Source organism: Diadema setosum, chromosome 12 (genome assembly GCF_964275005.1).
Source record: "Diadema setosum chromosome 12, eeDiaSeto1, whole genome shotgun sequence".
In the NCBI taxonomy this organism is placed as follows: domain Eukaryota; kingdom Metazoa; phylum Echinodermata; class Echinoidea; order Diadematoida; family Diadematidae; genus Diadema; species Diadema setosum.
In genome coordinates this window covers 7,146,548-7,172,162 of record NC_092696.1, presented here as the reverse complement: position 1 = coordinate 7,172,162, position 25,615 = coordinate 7,146,548, and the positions used below count along the sequence as shown (strand labels likewise).

The window sequence follows — 25,615 nt, the reverse complement described above, 5'->3', positions numbered from 1 at the left end:
GGAACCTTAAGCATTTATAAGAAATAGCGCCACAGTATACACATAAATTACATATTGTATACTCTTTGTGAACATGTAACACTTGAACCACAATATATGATTGGTTTATAATTCTCAAATAAAAAGAAAAATAAACGAAAACAACTTTCAGACTTAATAAGAAGTTTTTTTTTTTTTGGGGGGGGGGGGGTGGGGAAGGGAGGGGAGGTGGGGGGGGGGGCGATTGGGGTCGGTCTTGCAATCATGGTTTTCATAAATGTGCCTGAACGTTTGAATAATGTGTTAATAGTTCCCTTAAAACTTTCATCATAAACATGATAATTTATGCAGTATTTTGCTCTTAATGGTAGACAGTTCTGTGTGCAACGAAATATTACAACTACGCTAAAATCCGATATCAGGCAATACCCACTGGCATGGATTCTTTACTACGTATAGCAGACTTCCACTATTAAAACCGGAAACCGCATATTATACACTGTAATATCACGAAAACGTTTTCACTTAAGATTCCCATCGAAACTATGTAATGTGATCGACTGCATTCTTTGAGTCGTCACTTCAATCAATCTGCATGGTAAAATTAGAATTCATTTCCGAATGAAAAAGATCAAACCGTGAGAAATCCAGACAAGTCCGTTTACTCGTCGAAAGAAATCGGATGCCGTGTCTGATCTCGATTAAGTGCGTAAAGATTTGGTCCCTACCTATGAAATTACAAAGTTATTGGGTGTACTACGAATAGACAATGCTCGTCTCAAGTGTGAAAGTCCTGGACTCGTCTTCCTCTCAGTTCCCATTTTTTTTTTTTTTTTTGGGGGGGGGGGGGGAGTCATTCACACTGATTCTCATTAATGAAGTCGTCAATTTTGTAAACCTATAAGACACAACAATGGTGTTACTTTACCGTTCACTTTCCATTCTCTGAAAAAAATACATGATATACCTCAAAGTTTGCAATTAGAATGATATTGATTTCATCGTTTCTTAAGGACCACTTATATAGATATTTATTTATAGTCCTAGGCCGCATGTGCTTGACGATTAATAGTAGTATACAAATATAAACATATTAAAATAATCTTGTACATAACGGTGTTCTAGCCATGAAAACACCAAAACCTGTGTAGAATAGTGAAATATTCAATGTGACAAAGCGTATAAACAGACAAACCTTAAATCTAAATATGGTAGGGAGAAGCAGCACACGCTCACACACATACGTACACGACTCGTGTGAGTTTTTTGGGGTTTTCAGCTCATCTTGGGGACAAGTTGGTAAACAGTGCAAGGTTACACAGCGTTTATGCTTTCTGCAGCACTGTAGTTTACTCGTCTATCGCTAATACTTCCTTTGTGGTAGAAAACATTTTTCTACTGTTTACGGAAGCGACCGACACGATTGCGGAGAGGAAGAGCACAACGGCAAGGAGGGCGTAGGTTGTTGACGATCGCTGCAAAGGTCCTTGGCGCTGAAAATCTGTCATTATTCCCAATGATATAGAGATAAACGAAACACAATAACAAATAAAGATAACTGGGCCAGAGACAGCTATATTGGTGGCATGGCAGGGTGTTATCATCATGTTGCATAAACTTAACGGGAATTTCACTGCCAAGCGAAACGAACGGCTGGTCTTTGATTGCTGTTCGGGAATAGACACATTCTGAAAAGGCTGTCAGGGTGAATTTCCTTCATTTTAATTGACATCATAATATCACATATTTGAAAGATAATGGTGTAAAGTAAAATGCACAAACTGTCGTCTCGAAAATTATCTCGTTCCAATCTTTCCTAGCCCTTCAGATCTAACATTCCTTTCCAAAATAACGGAGCTAATAAAAAAAATGTAAGTTACCTGTTGGACAAAATTCATTCACTGTGGATGTCGAACCAAGTTCATTCATGCCAATACACGTGACGTCCGTGCAGCCTGGAGGGCTTGACGATACCGTGAACGATGACGAGCTCGAGTTTGACACTGTCACACTTCCAACTTTGATCTCGTACCTTTCGAGAGCAGGGTAAGGTTGGTCGATGTCGTTCACGTGACAAGAAATGATTAAACTACCTCGACAACTATTATCCAAACTTTCACTGAACTCAATGTCAATGATATGATCACGTGGTGGATCTGTCAAGGACTTATGAAGGGTGATACAAAACACTCATAAAAACAACGTCACGTCAAAAGTCATATCATAATAGTTATTATAAAATAAGATATTATTTATCGAGGGTAGCCTCTTCAGTGTTTCCACTGCTCTGCCAGAGGGTCATGCCACTATTTTCACCCTATGTCAGGTACCAATTGAGTATCTGAATATAAGAATAACCCAAGTCCATGGAATACCCTTTCGAGTAAACCTAAACAAACTTCATATCTTTTTTATTTGTCCAACAATATTCTATTTAACTGTGATGGAAAGGCAACATTGTATATACAAATTAGAACATATATTATTATGACAATTAACATTTATATTAATTGTGGAGAGGCCATTTTGTGTGATGGACTTGGGTCGTTCTTTGAATCATATGGACTTGGGTCTTTCTTTGAATCATATACATGGTATTCTGCTATAGAGATGAGAGAAGGATGAGAGATGGCGCTATAATGTGAATGTAAGCATGGCCTAAGTCCTTCATTCTTACATTCATATAAGATTTAACTCATTCATTTCAGGCACTTACGGGGGAAATTATGATTTATCATTATATACACAAGATGAGTCCATGCATAAGCTACAATTTCCCATGTCAAACTGAATTTGGCCAAAAATTGGACTTGGGTCGTTTTTATATTCAGGTCTTCAATTTATACACCTGGGTCGAGAGGGACATTGTGGGCAAGAGCGGATCCAGGAATTCCGTAAAGAGGGGGCGCCTTTACAAAATGAAAGGGGGGATGGAAGCCCCCCCCCCCTCCATTTTTTTCTTTACAGAAAGTGGTTACTTCTTGTGTTTTAACAAAATGATAAAGGGGGGGGGGGGGGCGCCCGGTGCGTTCCCCCTAGATCCGCCACTGGTGGGTAAAAACATGTTGTCCAAAGACGTATGCATTGGGCGGAATTCGAACTCGGGTCCTTTGATTTGGAGTCCGGAGTCTTATCCACGATGCCACGCCTCCCATACAGTGTGAACTACGGGGAATACGTAAAGAAGGTTGTCATTGATAAAACTAATTCAGATTTGAAAATTAAAGATTAAAAATGGTGGAAACTAGAAAGGCGGAAATAAGCAACAACTGTGGGATAGCTACCCGGGATAGGTATTGCATTTTGTGTAATTTAAACAAAGAATAGCATTTGTTTTTAATTTCTTATTCGTTTATTTCAAATTTGCATTCCAATCTAAATTCCCTACTGAATTGCAGGAACTCAAAAAAAAAAATGTTCAATTCCATTCATATTCACTGTTTTACACATGTGATGGCTTACTTAAAGGTAGGGAATCCCATTTACATGCCTCAAATGAAGAGTTGTATAAATACAGTGGTATGTTGAAGAGAGTATCATTTTAAAAACTCCCATAAAGTATTGAAAGTGGAAGGTAACATTTAGTACATTTTTATTAACCGTTAGATTTTGAATTGAATTTTTTTCGGGGCTCACCGTAAATTCCAGTACATTACTAGGCTACACTTGCAGACCCATGCACTGCATGTGTGTCCATCATGTATATTTTGTGAAGAAAGTTCATCAAAACTTACAAACATTTCTATATACATTCTTGCCACACACTCTATATGTTATTACATCAGCTCTTATACTTTTAGATTTGTGTTCATAGATAAAAGATACAGAAGACTGCAACAAAAAGGCTTAAGTGTGGCTGACACACAGAACTACTGAACAGTTGAGTTTTGTGCATTATTCAAATTGTAGATAACTGTTGACTTCCAAATTTCTCAGCAGTGGCCTAAACAAGTCCCCTGAGGTTCATATTTAATGTTTTGCTGCATTTTGGGAGGTCTGTAAAAGGTATCCCCTAACTTTAAGGCAAACTGCGGGATGAAATTGCACGGCTTCATGTTTGTAGATTTGCCCTATATATGTATGTTATACATGTATATCATCTCCAAATAACTATATTAACGCGTAATACTATGCCGCTGTAATGCCTGATATTTCAATGACATTAGAAGGCTTGAAAGTGATGACAGATGAATTCTTACTTTTGGGACAGTACGTTTTAACAGATGATGCCGCTCCGTTGCCATTTCGGCCAATGCACGTGACAGTAGTACACTTGTCTGGTCGAGGAGATAAGGTGACTGGGTTAGAGTTCGACAATATTTGACTATCTCTCTTGATGACGAAGTGTTTGATAGGCGGGAATGGTTGATTATGGGACGCAATATCACATGATATAGTCAAGTTAGTATGACCTCCGACCTCCCTCAGAGGTTCCGACTCTTGGAATTCAACCTGCATAGTGCCATTGGCTGGGGGCACTGTGAAAAAAAACAAAAAACAAAAACAAAAACATAGAACATCGAAACACAATCATATTGAAAGGAGAAAGGCGTTTTTCTGTACAGAGCACTCATTATGAAAATGGATGTTTTCAAGAAATTTCATTTCTAATGAATGGTATATTTCTTTATATATATATATATATATATATATATATATATATTGAAAACTCAGGTGTTCTTATGAAAACGCTTATGTTTATAAACTATCATAATAGTTGCATTCATGCTGTAAAGCAGATCTGCTGATTGGTGTGTTCTCGTCATCTGTCATCGTGTGTGCATATCATACCTCGTGGGCAATAGATTGCAACACTCGATGTCACTCCAAGGTCGTTAGATCCTACACAAAATAGTTCGATGCACCAACGAGGCCGTGGAGAAAGGCGAGCAGTAGGAGAAGATGACTGGGAGAGTGTGACGCCATCAGCTTTGATGACGTATGAATTGATAGCTGGATGTGGCTGGTTCTGAGGGATCACGTGACATTCAATCTCCAAGGAAGACCCCTGATCACGTGTCTTTATAGTTAACACGTCATCGGCCGGACCATCTGCGTATTGGAAATAATTGGACTGCCATTAATTTATCAAGCCAATTGTTGAAATGCAGGGAAGAAATATCAAAGATGTGGCTTAGTGGTAAGACATTCGGATTCACAATCTTGAGATCTCTGGTTCGAGTACTCAGACAATAGCATTTGTGCCCTTTAGTCTAGAAGGCAATAATACCCTCATAGCTGAGTCTTTCGGAAGAGACTGAATGTCGCGGTTGCTTGTTTTGATGCAAGCACTAAATTACTTTCTTAACATTGTTTACTTTAAAAAATCCAAAAGCCATTGTAAAACTTAATCTAATAGTAATTATCGTGATTAGAGTTACGGTAGTATGACCTATGGTTCTCTGTTTTGTTTTGCCAATATGCATAAAATCACTTACGGAGACAAGAAAGAATATTTCGGGATCATGCTGATGTGTAAAATATCAGCATGCCACACTTCATTTTTTGAAATTTCCTGAAAGCTCCCATCCTAAGTCAGGAGCCTGTGAATTTACAATGCGATAATTAATTCAATGTTTACATCAATGAAAAGACGCTCAGCCTTTACAAAGCTGACAGACCAGTGAACCAAAACCAGAGGATTAAGATACAACAACGAAAGAATCCCAATGTACCTTGCATTTATACACTGGGGTTGTTTTTTCGTTATTATAAAGACAATTTTATCCTTTTTATTGTATACAAGGAACCAACTGTCTATATCAAAGAATTGATAAAACTTGACAGCAATGACTGATGACTGTGTAGTCACTAAAATCCTAACCGTGTTCCAGATTTAACAAGCTGCTCAAAGACCTGACTATTTATGAACATATAAAAAAACAAAAAAAACAACCAAATAGCTTCAAATATGACACGTGACAGAATGTATAAAATATGTAGATTATCTGAGTAGTAAACTAATACAGATATGAATGGACAAATAAGTTCAATCTTTTGTAATTACACACCCTTTAATAATCAATAAGGATTGTCTAGCCAGAGAGCAGTTATTGATGTTCTTCGACAACTTATGATTTCATTTACAAAATAACCCCCCCCCCCTCAAAAAAAAATAACTTAAATCAATTATATGTTATAGTTTGTATAGTTTCTGGAAGTTTGTCAACAGAACCAAGATTTCATGTGAGCCATGTTACAAAAAAAAAAAAGTTGCTTTAAATCTGTAGAAAATGCATTGATTATTCATATAACCATTACATCTTGCCTTTACTGATGGGTTGCGTTTATTCCACAGAACTTTGTATAGCCCTAGCGGAGTGTATGGTCTAGTGAGTACTCATTAGAATCTAATTTTCACCCAAATCTATTGAAAGAAATCATAACTCTGTAACTTTAATAGAAACACACCACGAGTATATGATTTTCTATAAAAAAAGTCATACTATAAGTACTACTCGATCAATTATTTTATACTCAAGATTAGTAAACTAAGTCAATCAACGTTACTACCGAGGACAGTTTACTTCCATGTCTTTTTTGCTTGTGATTTGATGAAGCTATGCTTAAAAAAAAAACCAAAAAAAAAATGTTTAGGTTAAAAAAAAAGAATGAATTGTGACTTAATCTTCTAATCCTTTTGTCACTGGTAAAGCTTCACATGCCCCTCCAAATCCATCTTAAAATAATACGTCTTAGTGTCATTCGATACATACGTCTAACGTTCAGCGTGGCTGATTGTTGAGAACCGGAAATGATGCACTGTAGCGTCTTTCCATGATGAGAGGAGGAAGGAGTGAAGGTCAACACACTTTCGATGTTGTAATACGTCTTGTAGTGATAGCAGCGATCCGTGCAGTAAAAGGGTTTAGAATAAAAGCAGCTGCCAGAGACGCCGATGAAGAACTGAATGTTCCTACCGCAGGAGCGATGTATTTAGAGTGATGGTTATGTCTCCTGGCATCTTGTTTAGTCTAATCTTACGCCCTACAAGGTTAAATAAATAAACAATCACTGCTTGATGAGGTAAGTGTAACAAGTTCATCTAGAGTAAATCACAAAAACAATGTTTGTTATATCTGTGAAAAACCTTAGCACTCACCCATTCAAATGCGTATGTTAAACATGCATGTCTTGATAATTTTGGTATCAAATCTGTTGGTTTTACTTTGAATGCAACACCTCAAAATTAACTCCAAACTTATTCCCCATTCCAAGTCTACAGTAGGCCTCTAACCCTTCCTTGCCATACCGTAAGCATCATAAACAAATACCCGAGCAGCAAGGTACAAATGGCCGATTATCAAAGACTCTACCATTTTAGATGTAAGATATTTAGAGCGGACACGTAATCCAATGATAAACAAGCAGCCAAATGGGAGAAAATTCCGTAGCTTCTGATTGTAAGATATCTATTCGTACAGGTCCATTTACTGAAGTTACGATAGATTTTTATCTCGGATCATGTCACCTATTCTCCCTACAATACGACAAGCTAGATTAACATTGGTTTTTAAGGATATCTGTAAATTTCAAGGGATGGCTAATCGCATCAGTCCTAGAGTGGTCCACGTTGCGTGTATTGTTATCTTCTTTTACGCCCATAACATACCACTTTTCAATAAAACGGTGATAGTGAGCTTTTTCAATTTTTTAACTGGAGAAATAGTAAATTCCTTTATTGTTGACATTTTTGAAAACGTGTTTTTTCTTTGTCTACTGTAACACATTCATGTGTTTTCATCTTTCTAGCGAAATAAATGTTTTACACGTCTTGTTATTATGTAGTAATAAAGGTTACTTCCGTCGGTGTCGGAAAGGAAACTGAACAATAAAGGTTTCAAACTGGCTTCATCCTAGAGTTTTTATGATCATGATCAACAGGGAAATAGATCTGACATGAATGCTGGTGAAACGATTCCTGTTGCGATGATTGTTTATCAAAGTATCGTCATTTCCGTTTGGAGTGGCATGGCAGAAAAATCCAGCCAGAATGTGAAACATCAAAACTCGTTTTTGCACAAATAATGAGTCTACCTCTTCTAAAAGTAGAGCGTACATATCTAACCCTTTCCAACACATCGTTGAGGCAATGGAGTGGTGTCTGCCTTCGTGTTTCTGTTTATGTCGTCTTTCCTATCACACGTAAAATCTAGCGGTAGAAGTGTATATGTCTGCAGGTCTAGTCGAGTGGATGTTTCCCTGGTAACCCCATCTTTTGTCTTGTCGAGCCTGATTGCTATTTGTGACCACGCCCTCAGTGATCTGGACGCCGTCCAAGAACCAGCTCGCTGTCTGTGACTCGAGCACGCCACTCTCCGTATACACCGCGCAATGACTTGGCGGTTAGCCGTCACCGTACTTGGTACGGTAAAAGTCACAGCAACTGTAGAGTAAAATCAAAACGGAGTGATATAAGAAAACGTGCAAATGATTGTAAGTTAAGTTTGTTCACTATACGATCAATACCAACCTAATCATGAGTAGAAATGATATGTAGAAGAGAGACGAGATTATTGTCAAAAACATCAGGTTTAGAAATAATCATAACTAAGTGATTTATTAGAACTTAAGTTTTGTTTTATTGTGTCGTTTATTATTGTGTCTCCTTACTATGAACACAGACTGGTCAATGCTGATAGAACGTTCAAATACACTATACGAAACGCCATAAACGCACTTTATCATTTAAGAATATGAGAGGAAGGATATCTTACCACAGGAATGCACCGAGAAGAGCAAGATCCAACACGTGGCCATGGTTTGATGCGCCATGTCGACCCTGCAAGTGTCCAAAATACTCTGCAAGAATATTAAAAGCACACCTGATGATAAGTGAATACATTTACAATTAACAGACACACACACACACACACACATGTATATATTTATATAATAGATATATACATTTATATAAAAATACATGTATATATATATATATATATATATATATATATACATATATATATATATATATAGAGAGAGAGAGAGAGAGAGAAAGGAGTATGAAAATATGGAAATAAAATCTTCACTAAAGAACAACTGATAAAGAATCTGCATTGCTATCACTTCAAATCAAGGGAGTGAGTAGTTGCAGGCAATGTGTATCAAGTTCGTACGTTTTCAAAGTCTTTCCACAAGGAGATGCCAACAGTCAGAACGCATGCAGTCGCAGCCGACTTCCTGTAAATCTGTGATACATTTGAAACATCGAGACTGGGCTCATCGCAGACGAGGAAGCATGGGACTGCGCACAGACTCTGGACACAAATATCACTCCGCCTGCTGCCAAGCGTCATGTGCACTTGAAATTTATTGCAATTTACATCCTATCAAATTAGAATCTACGTCGTTTTGAAAGAGGACTTTTGGTGGATATTAGATTACCCTGTCTCTTTGGAGAAAATTCCGTAGATTTGAGTACATAAGAACCGGCGTGTCACTTACAAAAGCTGGGCCATATGCGAGCTTTGACACAAAATTGCCTTGTCAACAACATCAGGAACAAAATAATGTCATGTTTTTTGTTTCGAATGGATTCTTATCACGTCACATACCTTGCAAATGCGGGATATGTTTGAAGACTTGATATGATATGAGTTTAAGTAATATGTCAAGAAGTGAAGAATACTTGAGAAAATGTGAGAATTCCAAAGGAGATAAGATTGTATTTGTAACTCCTGTCTTTAAAAGTGAATGAGAGGAAACTTACATAAACGATTAACATTTCTGGTGTGGTACTATGCGAGCAAGGTATTATAGAAACATGCCCATTTCATGACGTTTACAAATGAGGATATTAATGTTCGTCACATGGATAGTAAACTTGTTTGTTTTTTCCCCGATTTTTTCCCCGATTTGACGCGCTTAGAAACATCAGTATTAAGCGCTATGTAAATGTTATTCATTATCATTATCATTATCACAAAAGTTGGTAATTCTTCAATAAAATATGAATATTACTGAACCAATTCAGGCTACAACGAAAAAAGAAAGAAAGAGAAAATATGTGTCAGAATTACGTAGTTGACTGTACTATATATTGTAGGCCTACACATATGACTTATGAATAATGGAAAAAGAATGAAAGACATAATTCGAACCCATCGAATAATTTAATTCAGAAGCACTCATTGTGTCGATAGCACGATTTCTATATACAACCCGGGCGTCTAGGTATGATTCATTTACAGGTAAGGCATCTAAAAAGAGTTTGATTGTTCTTTAATTTCAAAGAGTTAAAAAAAAACCACATTGTATATCACCGTACTAATTCTATTTTGGCCAACTCTTTAAAGCCCGGTCACACAGCGCTTTACGGCTTAATCACGGCCAAAACACGTCAAAAAATGGTCTCCCGTGAAGCAGACGATGTTGTTCGCGTTGATGTCGAGTTTAAGACGAGCTACGGTCGAGTTATAGACGTGGCAGGACGCGGGGAAAAATCGGAACGGCGTCGAACGCGGTAAAAAGTTTTGAACTGCTCAAAATTTTATTCCGCGGACAACCACGGGCGGCGCACGTGGTAAAGACGTGCAACACACGTGAAACACACGTGATAATCCGTGTTCCGGCAGTGATTAAAACTTGGGGAGACGCGGTAAGACGCGAAAGTTTAGCGGTCTGTCACGGGCAGAGCACGGTCATCTGACGCGTGTTACGCGTTGGTATCACGGGAAACAGTGTGTGTTTAGCGGCTTGTCACTGACAATGGATTTTTCTGCGTACATACACGTGGCTGGACGTGGTTAGCCGTGCTTAGGCAGTGCTTCAGCAGTGGAACAGCCGCCAACGGCCATACCCCGTACAAAGCACGGCCAAACCAAAATTGACCAAAAAATTACCACTTTAATACGACCACGTCCACCACATTTTCATAACTTTTTGTACGTGATTTAGACGTGGAGTGCTGTGTGACCGGGGCTTTACAAGAATGATTTTCTTCTATACAGTGTAGATGACACTTTTGAGTAAATGTTCGAAGGTTTACTTTGAATTGTGTGAAAGATAAATGTACTGCAAGAACATTATGAAAGTGTACGAGGATCCTTATATGCAGAATCTCGTGTTTATAATGGAATGTACACGGCTATCAATTGAAGTCAACTGATACGACCGGTAACTACATGTAAATACTGTTCTTAATGTTCAGTGTTAAAAGTGCAGACACTGGAGTTATTGAAAGTGCGTCTAAAATGTCAATATATTATGTTCAAATCTCAAACTCAAACAAGCTCTCTCTCTCTCTTACATCATAGATATGAATGATGTCAAAAGTCTACCGAACTCATATCTCATATCCACACTGTCTCCACTTGTCGTAATGGCATTATATATATAATACAGTATATATGTGACCGTGCATCACAAAACGAACAAAAATTCGCACACATTGATTTTGTGTGAAGACTGAAAACAGGTGAAATGGGTTAACCTAGCCGATCTAGACACTTTCATATTTTCTGAAAGAGCAAGTCTTCTTCTACATTATGAAAAAAATTGGGATTATAAAATGGGCAGGAAAGTGTGTTTTTAAGCAGTTTATCTCGAACATTTTTTGTTGTTGGTAGAATAGTGTAATATGGTGTGTCTTTAGAGTCCCCTTTATCTCTCTTAAAAACCTTGTACACTTCACTTTCAACTCTTATAACTTTTGACAGGATGATGCTACTGTTTTGAAAGTTAGAATTGATTATGGACAGAATGTGTCGATAAGGCAGGCTGAATTTCAGCTAAATCTGATAATCCCTTTATTGTTGTTACTCACGTGATTCAGATCCTGTTTTTGTCTCATTCATTGCACAGCCAACACGGCTTGGTAAAGATTAAGCGCTTGAATAGACGCTGTACTTCGGAGCCTCTTTTCTCAGTTCATGCTTTTCCTGAGTGTGTGCTTTCTTTTCAATATTTAGATAGGTTAGGAGAGTCCATTTGATTTGAGTTAGACATCATTTTAAAGCTTAAAGTCTGCTCTTTCAGAATATGCTCTTAACTAAAATTTCCTGTCTGGCGAATTTTTGTTTGTTTTGTGATGCAGGGTCACATATCTATATATATATATATATATATATATATATATATATATATATATATGTATATATTATATAATAGTTTGTTTGCAAAAACCGATAAGTCCATAATATTTGCCAAATGGAGATATTTGCGATTAAAGGCCAAGAAAAATAAAGAAAATAATAAGAATTTGTTTGCTTCTTTTGACCATAACTTAAAAAATATACCTTTATGTAGTGACCAATATATCATTTAAAAGGTATTATTTGGTACTTTGTGCCAGAGATCGTATTTCAAAATCTTCAAAAATGGACTTATCGGTTTTTGCAAACAAACCCTCCATATATATATATATAATTGTAGATGTCCCACAAATAAATACTTAATCGACTTAAATATATTATATCTGTTACCACCTTGACTATTTTTAACATTACATTCTTTACCAAATAAAACATTGATACCTCATTCTTCTTGGGTTTAAATAATTCATCGCTCACAATACAGACTATGCATAATACTTTATCTTTACTATCATTATCGCTGGTCTTGTGTTGTCTTACATTATAAGCATATGTATAGAATATATTATATATATATATATATATATATATATATATATATGTGTGTGTGTGTGTGTGTGTGTGTGTGTGTGTGTGTGTGCGTGTGTGTGTGTGACCCTGCACCACAAAACCAACAAAAAGTCGCCAGATATGGATTTTTATTTAAGGGCAGATTCTGAAAGAGCAGACTCTAGGCTTTGAAATGATGTATAACTTAACTTATGGACTCCCCTAACCTATTTAGATACTGGAAAGAAAGCACATACTCTGGAAAAGTGTGAACTGAGAAAAGAGGCTCTGAAGTACAGGGTCTATTCAAGCGCTTAATCTATAAAGGAGACCTCCGGATGATTCTCAGATTTTTGAATTTGAACAGCTATAAATTAGTAATACTGAGGACAGAGTTTCAGAATTTATGATACTTGGGATGAAGAATAAGAATATTTTCAAAATTTTGAACAAATTCCAATGAACAAGGATAATGACATGGCAGAGTCACCATTATGAATGCATGAATTGGGGCTCAAGGAGCAGAACAAAAGAAGAAGGCATGCATAAATTATACACAGGTGAACTCTCAAGCAAATGGTATTGTAATTGAATTACACTGCTACATTTCTGAAATATGTGAATCTTCTATGTCATCATCCTTGTTCAGTGTAATTTGTTTAAGGTTTTTCAAAGTATTGTTTCTCTGCTCACGAACCACAATAAATTCTAAAAATCTATACATGCAATTTTCGATTTATGTACTACATGATGTGAAATTATGAAAATCGTCTGGAATGCCCCTTTAACCAAGCCGCGCTAGCTGTGAGATGAAAGGGACAAAACACAGGATGTCAACCACCGGAGCAACAATGAAGGGGTTATCAGATTACGCTGAAATTGAACATGTTCTATCAAACCTTTCTGTCCATGATTAATGCCATCTTACAAAGCAGTGGCATTATCCCTTCAAAAATCATTAGACTTGAAAATGAAGAGTGTACGAAGGATTTCAAGAAATGGCTGAAAACACTCTTTCCCATTCGTGTTATGATCCCAAACTATGAATAATGTAGAAGAAAGATAGCTCTTTGAAAAATATGGAAAACTCAAAATTGACATAATTGACCCATTTCATCTGTTTCGAGTCCTCTCGTGAAATCAAGGGATGCGACTTTTTGTTTGTTTTGTGGTGCACGGTCACATAATATTATAATGTATAGACCATACATTCATTTTGTATTTTAAGTATAATTCAATAAAGCGCTACACAAGAAGGGGACGTTTTGATGGAGGGTTATTAACAAGGGAAGAAATAAGTCTGTCATGTACTTCAGTGAAGGATAAGAAAATTACTCATACTACCACACAGAATCAGTGAAAAAAACAAAGATGAAAATATGCTGTTTTATTCTTTTTATTTTAATAAAGAAGGTAACGACAGAGATTAGAATGCATCAACGATTTCTTTTTATTTTTGAAAAGAACAAGCTTTTAAAGTGCAAACAGATGATAACATAAGAACTAAATTTGTTTTTACAAAACATCCCTGAAATTCTATGGCTTCTAAGCTTTTTATGTTGTCATATCTGCCGTATGTGTATACAACAAAGTCAACTTAAAACTCTAACTTTGATTGCGAAATGTAAGCTTGATATGACAAATAATCCATAATATTGGCCTACTTCACGTGTTTACTGCTGTAATTTTACTAATTCACAAATTAATTCTCATTTAAGAAACAAGTCAATTCATGAGACAACAAATGTTTGTTCAGCTAGTATTCTGCTGTTGTTTACATGCTTCCTCTGTCTGACTTAAACAAACTGATATGCATATCAACATCGCTGGTCTGACGTGGATGAAGTGCTTGTCTCATTTGTCATGTCTGTCTAAATGTGTTCGATTTATAAAAATGCTCTGTGTAAACAACGCAAAACCAATCATCACTTCCGACAAATTACCATGAAGTTATAATTCTAATAGATGTACATATCATAATTATAATGTTAAGAGGGAAAATTCCAGTGCAAAGTGACTCGCCAGCATTCGACATATTACGTAGTGAACGTAAGTCATTTTTGCACCTCCAGATGTTGAAGGTGGCGCTAGTGCATTGCCAACCAATGCTAAAGTACTTTACACACATGTGTTCACAAGTCTTTAAACCTATTCGCTGTAATTGTCACAATGCTTCTAAACTGTGACGGAGTAGTTAAAGGAGACCTCCGGATGATTTTCAGATTTTTACATTTGAACAATTATAAATTAGTTATACTGAGGACAGAGCTTCAGAATTTGTGATAATTGGGATGAAGAATAAGAATATTTTCTAAATCTAGAACAAATTGCAATAAACAAGGATGATGACATGGCAGAGTCACCATAAGAATGCATGAGTTGGGGCTCAAGGAAGCAGAACAAAAGAAGAAGGCATGCATAGATTATACACAGGTGAACTCGCAAGTAAGCGGTATTGTAATGGAATTACACTGCTACATTTCTGAAATATGTGAACTTCCTATGTCATCATCCTTGTTCAATGTAATTTGTTTAAGGTTTTTCAAAGTATTGTTTCTCTGCTCAAGAACCACAATAAATTCCACAAATCTATACATGGAGTTGTTGATTTATGTACTACATGATGTGAAATTATGAAAATCGTCTGGAATGTCCCTTTAAGTCTCTCGAGTATAATTATAGTTTCACGTGGTAGATGTTGGCTCTCCGGTCTATACAGTCTGCGTGGCGATGCGTTATCATAATTGCTACCCAGACACTACATAATAAATCTACGAGCCTTGTAGTACATGATATCGTTGTGCAAGATCAGGATCTTCCAGGGTCCTTTTGTGGGGGGTAGTGTTCACGCTCGCTCTGTACCATCTTCACAGGCCTTTGACTATCGGTCCTATGGCTTTGGCTTATATTCCACATTGCACGTCTTATTCGAGACGAAGAGGTATAGAGGCAAGGGTTGACAGCGTGAGAGATTTTTGCATCGCTATTCTCCACTGTGACAATAAAACTAGTCTCACATAAGTCAAGTGGTGTGAAATATAAAACTAGGACACGAGGCTTGGAAAAAGGGCCACATCTTCACGTACTTGCCACCTGGGTGAGAAATAGGACAGAAAGACATTGAAAGTTGGGGGGGGGGGGGTAAAGATTAAGGTCACCCTGCTACTGCCATTAATTGCACTTTTGTACGGAACGTTTTTTTTTTTTTAATGAAAAAGGTGAAATATCACTAGCTATGCTTACCTTACATTATGATGGCTAGTAGTCTGTGATTAGCTGTAGAGGAAAGAGAAAAATTAAATATTTTAATTCCGGTTTCTTCCATTCGCAAGAAGAAATGCAGCACAGCTGTCGCTAAAAGAAGAGCCCGGGATTTCTAGATCAGGCTAAACGAAATGAAAACAGATATACTTCAAACATTAGAAAAGTATCAGTATCGACTCATAACAACAATGGCGTTTCATGCGTTCTGAACAGAAATGAATGGCAATAATTGTGCTTAAAGTCAGTGAATAAAATTAATGTAAAACTTTACCCCCATGGGAGAGGAAAGTTGTTTTCTTCTAATAGCGGCAGCAACACAAACCGCCACTGATAAGATGAAGGTGATCGTCAACAACGCTGCAGTGGTGGATTCGTGATGCAAAACTCCTTCTACAGTTTGCATCTCTGGACATGAGTTATCTGACGAGAGACGATACAGGCTGATGTCAAAATATCTGAAGGGTTAACATTCTCTACTTTCAACTTAATTGGCAGGGCAAGTCAACATTTCCAAGAGTAGTTTGAAATCTTGATGGTACCAATGGCACCTTACATCTCATCTGCATTTCTCTTTTGCCACATGTCGACCTATGAATGGTTTGTATTAACAAAAAAAAAAAAAAAAAAAAAAAAAGGGAAGCGTCAGCACCAGCTATGTTTCTGTGACGTGACCACTAGGGGATTTCTGTGCTCACTGACCCTGGGAAAATACCTGAACGAAAAAAGAGAAAGCAGCAACAAAAAACAAACAAACTCCCCCTCCTCCCTCTCCAAAAGCCAAACATGTCTTACCAAACAAATCGAAAAGAAAAGGTAAATGATGTATTCTTCCAAAACAGAAAGAACAGCTGCAATAAGGGAACGCGGCAGTTAGACAGAATGACACAAAACGTACTCCCCACTACAAATTCCATGCATAGGTACCGCGAGGCACGTTCTTGGCGCTTTGTGGTACAGACACCCGAGTGCACTCCCGTTATAACGAACATGGGTATTACGAAATTCCGGTTACAACGAAGTGAACATTCATTTCAGTGAAGCAACATTATCCGCTCTATATTTCTTATTGCTTATTCTTTCGGTTATAACGAAATTTCGATATAACGAAAAGAAAACTACTAGTCCCGATAACTTCGTTATAAAGGGAGTCCACCGTATCTGGTTTTCTTACCTGTAGGACAAAGTGTCTTCGAGGCTGCAATCAAGCCATAGGCATTCATGACCTCACAGGTGATGGTGGTGCAGCTATTGGGCACTGGTTTGATAGTGATCGGTGTGGAGCCATGAGTGGACCACGTGACATTATTCACTGTGATGGCGTACGAATGGAATCCTCCGTGTGGTTGGTACTCTCTTGGCACGTGACATGACACTTCAAACATGACGTCATTATCATCATCCAGGAACTCAGAGACTTGAATTTCAATTAGGCTGTCTGAAACATACAATCAAGAATATAGGAAAATAGGAATTAACTTCAAGAACACAAAAATTGATTTGATTAGCCTAATGATTTGGAAAATGCATCACATAATATTCTTTTTGAAAGCCTCTTTAATGTGGAAAGCAGTGGTATTCGTAGATACTTTTAAAAGTCCAGAGAACTTTCTCGAATGTTCTTCAATGTTCGCGTATACTTCATTGGTCAGAAAGACATGTGATTGACATTTTGTCATCACTTTTCTAATCGTTCGTCATGATGTACATAATTTTGTGTGCATATAGTAGTTAGTATGGGCAATGGGGAGAGGGGAATGCGATATTTTATAAACAGATGTACAACTTCCTGTATGGTTTCATTTATATAACTTGAATGTACTCCGTAGGCATTCTTTGAATTATGCGAATTTTTTTTCTTATCAAATTTCTGCACCATACCCAAAGATAAGAAAGCATCGTAATTTAGACAATTTATGTTCGTCATATAGGTTATAAGTTATAGGTAAACTACAGGTAACAACCAGCTGCTCGGACTCTAACACTGAAATGTTAAGGACATTCAATGTCACACATTAATTGGCGTACTCATCGAATCAAGGACATACCATGCAAACTACTCATAGTATTCACGGTGTTGTGACTGCTGTCTGTTATTTTCCATTGCTTCACTATCCCTTAATCTATAGAATCTCAGGAAAATGAATACAAAGTTGCATTAGTGCTTACCAGCATCTGTAGGACAGTATGTCTTTTCAAGCGATGTAGAGCCAACTCCATTTTGACCAAGGCAAGTCACGTGAGTACACTTGTCTGGACGAGGTGCTATGATAAAGGAAGGGATGTCTGACGACGAAACTATATCCTGGTCTACCTTTATGATGAATGTATGGATGGGAGGGTACGACTGATCACGCGGTTTCAGTTGACACGTAACCAAAAGGTTTCCTTCTGGATGGTTGGCGTCCTGTTGTTCCTCAAGTCTGATTGACAGGGCGTCGGCTGCAGGTGCATCTATCCATGTATGGCGATCAGGCAAGAAATGGTTTTGTGAGATGCTTGTATCATATTATCAAAATACCTTAGTCAATACCTGTACTAGAACGTGACAAGTCATATCATCGTCTCACCACTGATTTCCATGGCGTTCCTGGTGAACTCCTACAAGCTTAGAAGACTGAGGAATGGCCTTTCAAATGCAACATTCATACTGTAGCAATCACTCCTATTGTATATGGACACAATTCTACGCTCTCTTCTGCATAAACGACCCTACTGCACAAAAGCTTCGCTTGAACAATTAGACAACACTTCAAATACACACAAGCACACAAACACACAATCTCAAGTGAATGCTCATTTAAACATACAGTAGACAGCAGCTGAAAATTAATGAGACTGATTTACGTTTTGGACAGTAAATGGACGTTGTCGTTGTACTTCTGAATCCGTTGCTTCCTTTACACAACACGTCCACACACCAGTGGGGAAGAGGAGAAAGACGAGTTTGAGATGAAGACGATCTAGAGAGCATGACGCCACCAACGGTTATCTCATACATTGTGATGGGTGGAGATGGTTGGTCGTGAGGAGTCACGTGACATTCAATGATAAGACCAGGATTGACGTCAGGGTCTGAATGATTGTGAAACTTGATCGATATTACGTCTTTCTGAGGAAGATCTATAATAAAATGGATTTGAAAGGAATAATCATTGCATTTTTGGTATATAAGAGAAGATCTGTGGTTGGTTGACCTAACATCGATTTTATATTAACGTGCAAAGCATCTGTCAATCCTTAAGCTATTGACATTAATAACACACATGTACCGCTTTGTATCATGTATTCTTTTGTTGATTGAAATAATAATAAACTGAATTGAATTAAATTGAAAACACACAAATATAAAGTAGAACGTCCTCCCCCCCCAAAAAAAAAAATGTATATATATATATATATGAAGAGTTTGTTTGCAAAAACCGATAAGTCCATTTTTGAAGATTTTGAAGTACGGTCTCTGTCAAAAAGTACAAAATAATACCTTTTAAACGATATATTGGTCACTACATATAAAGGCATATTTTTGAAGTTTTGGTCAAAAGAAGCCAGAATTTTCTTATTATTCTCTTTATTTTTCTTGACCTTTAAAGGTCCAGTTTACCTTTGGGAGCAGTGATTTCAAAAATTTTCAAGATATCATATTTGATGCATATGTGTAGGTCTGTTGTATCATAAAACATCCTACCATATGAAATATTTGCAATAAAACCTAAAATATAAGGAGATATCAGGGTTTTTCTCAATAAACCGTAACTGTATACGGTTTAGTCTGGAAAAATTTTTATTATAACTATTGTTCACATTTTGTGTATTTAACAACACTTAACATCGATTATACGGATTCAAATTTTGACAGTGGTTGTTTCTATCCCTAACTCACATTTTAGAACTATTTTATAGCACTAATGCTTTCATCTGCAAATGGTAAATTATGCCTTTAATCGCAAATATCTCCAATTGACAAATATGGACTTATCGGTTTTTGCAAACAAACTCTTCATATATACATATATATATATATATATATATAATTCTGCAGCTCGTGGATTAAAACAAAAATATGATGATAAAACACTGAGATATAACTTTAATGTCAATTATTCTTTCCTTAGACATGCCTGCAAGTCTTTATCACAGTTTACCTGGTGGACGGAAGGTCTCGGTTGCAGTGGTGGAGCCAAAATCGTTCAATCCCGTACAGGAGACTTCGGTGCCCCCGTCGGCCCGAGGGGTGAAGGCAGTCGACGGCGAGCGGGAGGATGAGAGAGTGACGTTATCGGCTGTGATGAGGAAGGCATGGATACCTGGTGTCGGCTGGTACTCCTCGTCGATGTAGCACACCGCTGTGTAGATTTTCTCATCGTTCTCTCCCACGCCCTGGTTGAACTGGACATCGATTATGTTTTCTGTTTCCAGTACACGAAAAAAAAAAAAATGGGGCCAACAATGTCATTCGTAAGGAACAATCATGTAACACTTATTGAACATTCATCGAAGCGTCTAACACGAAAATTCAGAAAATGAAATACACAAGATCGCACATATGATTCAACCACATATCTTTGGAATATCAGGTAGAGCTGCTTAGTCGGACCTGAGAGAGAATTGTGTCATAACTGACACTAAAAAGTTGTCCCATTTGCGCCGAAATCTGCCCCTATCATCACTACATAAAAATACAATTGTCATAAAAAGTAAGGCCTTTGGAAGGGAACACCTATCATGCTAAGCCGAAATATGAATCCGTTCAGGCTGTTTGTAGCTTGTGTAGTTTTTAATATTACAAGAATTCCGATTAAGTGGACGCAATAAAGGGAATGACAGATACAGTCAACCCAGTATCAAAGAGAAGAGGGATGCAATTTGACTTTACCTCTGAAACAGTACAGCTCCGTAGCACGGGTTGACCCATGTTTGTTCTTTCCTTGGCACACAATGTTCATACACCTCTTAGGGCGAGATTCCACAATTGCTGACTGAACACTCGATGATGAAATCGTCTCACCGTCAACAGAGATCACAAACGCGTCGATTGGAGGTGTGGGTTGGTCACGTGGTTCAATGTGACACGTGATCAACAGATTGACCTCGTTCCCGGCATTCTGCTCTTCAATCTGCAGATCTATGATATTATGGCCCGCGGGAGGATCTGAGTTGAATATCATGAAGTTAATCAAAGTAAACAATTTTGTCCTATCTTAGCGGTTACTTTACAATGTATTCGTAACATGAGAATACGAAAGCAATATACATATACTATACAACAACACACATATGAATTGATATGCCACTCCTGCTTTGCTTGAAGGAAAATGTAACGTTTGGTATTCGTTACATGCAATTCCTTACAATCAAAGCGTTGGATTTTTAGCGATCTGTATCTGTTGCATTATAATCATCACATATCACTCAATTAGTTCCGAAATGTAAATTTACCCGCAACCTGTAAGTTCTCTGCCAGTACACAAGCTGTAATTATAAGATGTCGGAGACTCAATCGACATAAAGTTAGGTGCATTTCCTTCCGCGAGGTCAGCAATTCCAAGTTTCAACCCAAACGTACTATGGAAAAGATGCCTGTTGTCAGTTGGTGTAGACCTATTTTTAATAGTTGGAGAGTTGCTGTTTGAACTTAAAAGGAAGAATGTTTTTGTTATGTGATCTAAGGCACCTTAAAAAACACAATACATGAGAAGATGATACACATTTTTTCACTGTATTGTATTCATCGTATTTTTAAATCAAATGTCATGTATTCTGCTTACAGTTGTCCTATGTCCCCAAATACACATACACACACACACACACACACAAGAATAAATAAGTCATATCTGCAATATTTACCTGTAGGACAAAATTCTCGAACAGTGAGAGTCGATCCAAGTTCATTTATTCCAGTGCACGTGACGTCAGTACAACTTGGAGGGCGTGGTGATAGTACGAACGATGACGAGCTCGAGTTTGACACTGTCACTCTTCCGACCTTGATCTCATACCTCTCGAGAACGGGGTAGGGTTGATCAACGTCGTTCACATGACAAGAAATTGAGACGATGCTTCGATCACTATCATCCAAACGTTCGTCGAACTCGATGACTATGATATGATCACGTGGTGGATCTGTCAAGGAATCATGAACATTTATAGGAGCGAATCAGGGGAGACTGCCACTGAGGGAAAATCGTCACATCAAACGTCTGTCTTGAAATCTGAAGTAAAGACATCCATTTGTTTTTGTTTTTTGCTGCCCCTCAGATGTTTTGAACAGTGCATTCCCAACCAATTTATAAGTGCTATGCTGGTTGTAGGTCCTACATTTTAAATTCCATACACATTCGTAATTTCATAGGTTGGTACATAAATTGTGTAGTCTTAACCATAATTTGAATGCGTCGATACCTAAAAAGTGTTGATACACACAGTTCATTTTCACGTTATAAAGAAAGACACATAATGATTATCTTTATGTATTGTAGCTACAGATGTCTGATAGGCTGCAATTGCCAAAATGAAATAATGGAAAAGAATGTAGCCTTACTTTTGGGGCAGTAGGTTCCAACGGATGATGCTGACCCGATGTCATTTTGGGCAATACACGTAATATTCGTGCAGCTGTCCGGTCGAGGAGATAGGGTGATCGACTTGGACGTCGACACGGTTTGACGATCTCTCTTGATGACGTAACTTTTGATAGGCGGGAATGGTTGATTATGGGACGCTATAGTACAAGATATAGTGAGATCAACACGACCTCTGACCTCCCTGAGATCACCCAACTCTTCGAACTCAACCTGTAGAGCATCATTTGTTGGGGGCGCTGTGCAGAAAAAAAAAAACATAGAACATTGGAATACATTGATTTTAAATACAAAAATACTGAGAAGCTATAAATAATACATATCAATCAGTACTGAGATGATGGATTTGAAATCCATAGTCTCATCAAGTGACACATTCCATCTCTTTTTCTAAAGAAGAAAACAGTATGGTAATTACAATAACCTATCACAGTAACTCAAGTCATGGTACAGAAAATATCTGACTCAACGGTGGTTTGGAATTGTTGTGTGTGTGTGTGTGTGTGTGTGTGTGTGTGTGTGTGCGTGTGTGTATGGGTGTGTTTGTTTGTTTATCATACCTCTTGGGCAATAGATCGATGTACTCGATGTCTGCCCCAGGTTGTTCGTTCCTTCACACGACAGTTCGATGCACCAACGAGGTCGTGGAGAAAGGCGAGTAGTAGGAGAAGACGACTGGGAGAGTATGATGCCATCAGCTTTGATGACGTATGAATCGATGGCTGGATGTGGTTGGTCCTGTGGGCTCACGTGACATTCTATTTCCAAGGAAGACTCCTGACCACGAGTCTTGATAGTTATCACGTCATCGGCCGGACCATCTGTGGGTAAAGTTAAATGAAAATGATTTTAACTGTATTCTAGAAACATGTCAAAATAGGAAAGGCATGTTGACTTACTAAATTTCATTCAAGTTTCGTATTAGGTAAACATAAAAAAGACATGTAAATCTCGTCTGTCTGTACTCGTGCAAATGAGATAATGCTGTGGAAACCAATTCAAAGTTGTTATATAGATGATTTGTAATACAGATAAAGAATAGCAGGTTACTGTATAAGATGTTATTTTCGCGAGGATTTAATTTTTGCGAATTTTGCGAATCACAGGTGGTTCGCGAATTACTTTAATGTTTGATCATATTTTTGTATAAGGTTCAGTATTAGGACCTACCCTGTTCCTATTTATTCCCCTTTATATTAGCAATTTGCCATGATCGATAGAGTCGCTTGGGGATAATTTGGGTTTATTTCTTTCTTTTTGTTTAAAAGTTTGAATACTGATTTGAAAAAGGTTGAACATAATTTATTATCTGTTTTGAAACGCTGCAAATTAGCAATGGACAATGGACACCGAAACAAAATAAATAGTTTTCAAAGGTAAACGTGTTATGTGGAAATAAATGGGAATATTAACATAGGCACAGATATAATAGAACGGGTAGTTTTTACTTATTTTCTAGGAGTTAATATAGATGAGAACTTATTTTTGGTAGAAAAAAAAAAAGTAAAACGTTGTCTGCTTCAGAGGACCTACAGAGCACACTGGCACCTTTAATTTACAGTTGCTAGATATTTATAAACGGTACAAATTTGTAATGGGATCTTCAATGTATGACTTATTTAACATAATCTGCCTCACCATTTGTCTGACTACTAAAATCAAGGGCCGTTATGCCACAAATCTATAAGGCAAATTTTGAATCTTCTGTCAGCAAAAATCAAATCTGGTATTAGTATACAATATTCAAGTCAAATGTAAGCGGTATAATTTGGAGAGGTTTGCCTGATGATGTGAAAGATATATATTCTCATGACATTTTTTCTTCTCAAATCGTATACGAAAATATCTCGTAGCGAACGGCGATTGAATGCCCCCCCCCCCTCCATTACAAACATGTAAATTTGTGTATTGGAATGTTATTTCTGTTAATATCGCAGATAAAATTTAAAATTGTGAATAGTGAAAGCGGTACTATAAGTCTTATCGTGAAAGGATTAGCTTTGACTTGCATTCTTGTTATTGCTGTTTTTTACACCTCATGTAAACTAATGTTCTTTTACTTTTGACTACTTCATGATTCATATTAAGTTTGTTATCGATGTCATCGGTAGGTAAATAATTTCATCTCATCTCATCCCATCTGATTTCATTTCATGTCATATATGAAATTATCAAATTGCCTAGAAATGTATTTTTGTTGTTTCTTAATCTGAACGTCAACTCTAAGTTTGAAATGATTTTGATGTCTTTGTTTGAATGAAAACCGATTAAGGCCCATACATTAAAAAAGTTTTAGTGTTATATTCAGCATAACAAATCTTTGCGCATGTAGTATAGTGTAAAAGCTACTCAGTTCCTTATTTCTGCTAATGAAACAAGCAGATGCTTTCAGGAAAACAAACCCAGTGCAATCATTCTTCTTTTTTCTTGTTTAAAAATACCATACGTTCCGTCAAGTGAAGATATATTTTTTTTTTTATAAAAGCAAAAATAAGCCCGTCAATGTGCTGATTTATTATTGACTAATCATGACTGTCATACAATTCTTCAAATATCAATTTTATATTTGTGACCCTGCACCTCAAAACAAACAAAAAGTCGCCAGACATGAATTTTTAGTTAAGACCATATTCTGAAAGAGCAGACTTTAAGCTTTAAAATGATGTATAACTCAAATCAAGTGGACTCTCCTAACCTATCTAAATATTGGAAAGAAAGCACAAACTCAGGAAAAGTGTGAACTGAGAAAAGAGGCTCTGAAGTACAGTGTCTATTCAAGCGCTTAATATTTACCAAACCGTGCTGGCTGTGCAATGAATGAGAATGAATGAGAAAATATGAAAAAAGTCAAGTTCGGCTAGGTTGACCCATTTCACTTATTTTCAGTCCTCACGCAAAATCAGTGTGTGCGACTTTATGTTCGTTTTGAGGTGCACGGTCACATTTGTGTTACTTGCGTACTCATGTTCATTTCAAAGACAATCAATTTATATTTTGTCATAGTTATATTTCCTGAATGAAGAAAAGTACTCTTGCGAAATAAATCGAAATCAGTTGAAATTACGTGTACAAATCACCTTTTTGAAATGAAAGATAATAGTAAAAGTGATTAAAATCGCAATAGCAAAGCCGCTTCATGCACACAGTGTCGTGAATGCACTTTAGGAACATGAATATGAACGTTTACATGAATTAATTTCGGGTGATATT

The 25,615-nt window shown here is 37.2% G+C and overlaps 1 protein-coding gene across 1 annotated transcript; it reads right to left on the bottom strand.

Annotated features, from left to right (window-relative positions):
- Positions 1-4,403: 4,403 nt before the first annotated feature.
- On the bottom strand, positions 4,404-18,825 carry LOC140236329 (uncharacterized). The gene is made up of 5 exons (XM_072316283.1): positions 18,672-18,825; positions 17,994-18,278; positions 16,999-17,262; positions 16,099-16,247; positions 4,404-4,457 (listed from the first exon to the last, which is right to left on the bottom strand). The coding sequence occupies exons 1-5, from the start codon at positions 18,823-18,825 to the stop codon at positions 4,404-4,406; spliced, it is 906 nt and encodes a 301-aa protein (XP_072172384.1).
- Between the last annotated feature and the right edge of the window lie 6,790 nt (positions 18,826-25,615).

Excerpts from the sequence above, each read along its gene's own strand:
- LOC140236329 (XM_072316283.1), bottom strand. The coding sequence starts at position 18,825 with ATGTATGAGATAACCGTTGGTGGCGTCATGCTCTCTAGATCGTCTTCA. Across the intron at positions 17,263-17,993 it reads ATACTGTCCTACAGATGCTG|ACAGCCTAATTGAAATTCAA; the intron begins GTAAGCACTAAT and ends TGTATGTTTCAG. Across the intron at positions 4,458-16,098 it reads AACTTTCCTCTCCCATGGGG|TGCCCCCAGCCAATGGCACT; the intron begins GTAAAGTTTTAC and ends TTTTTTTCACAG.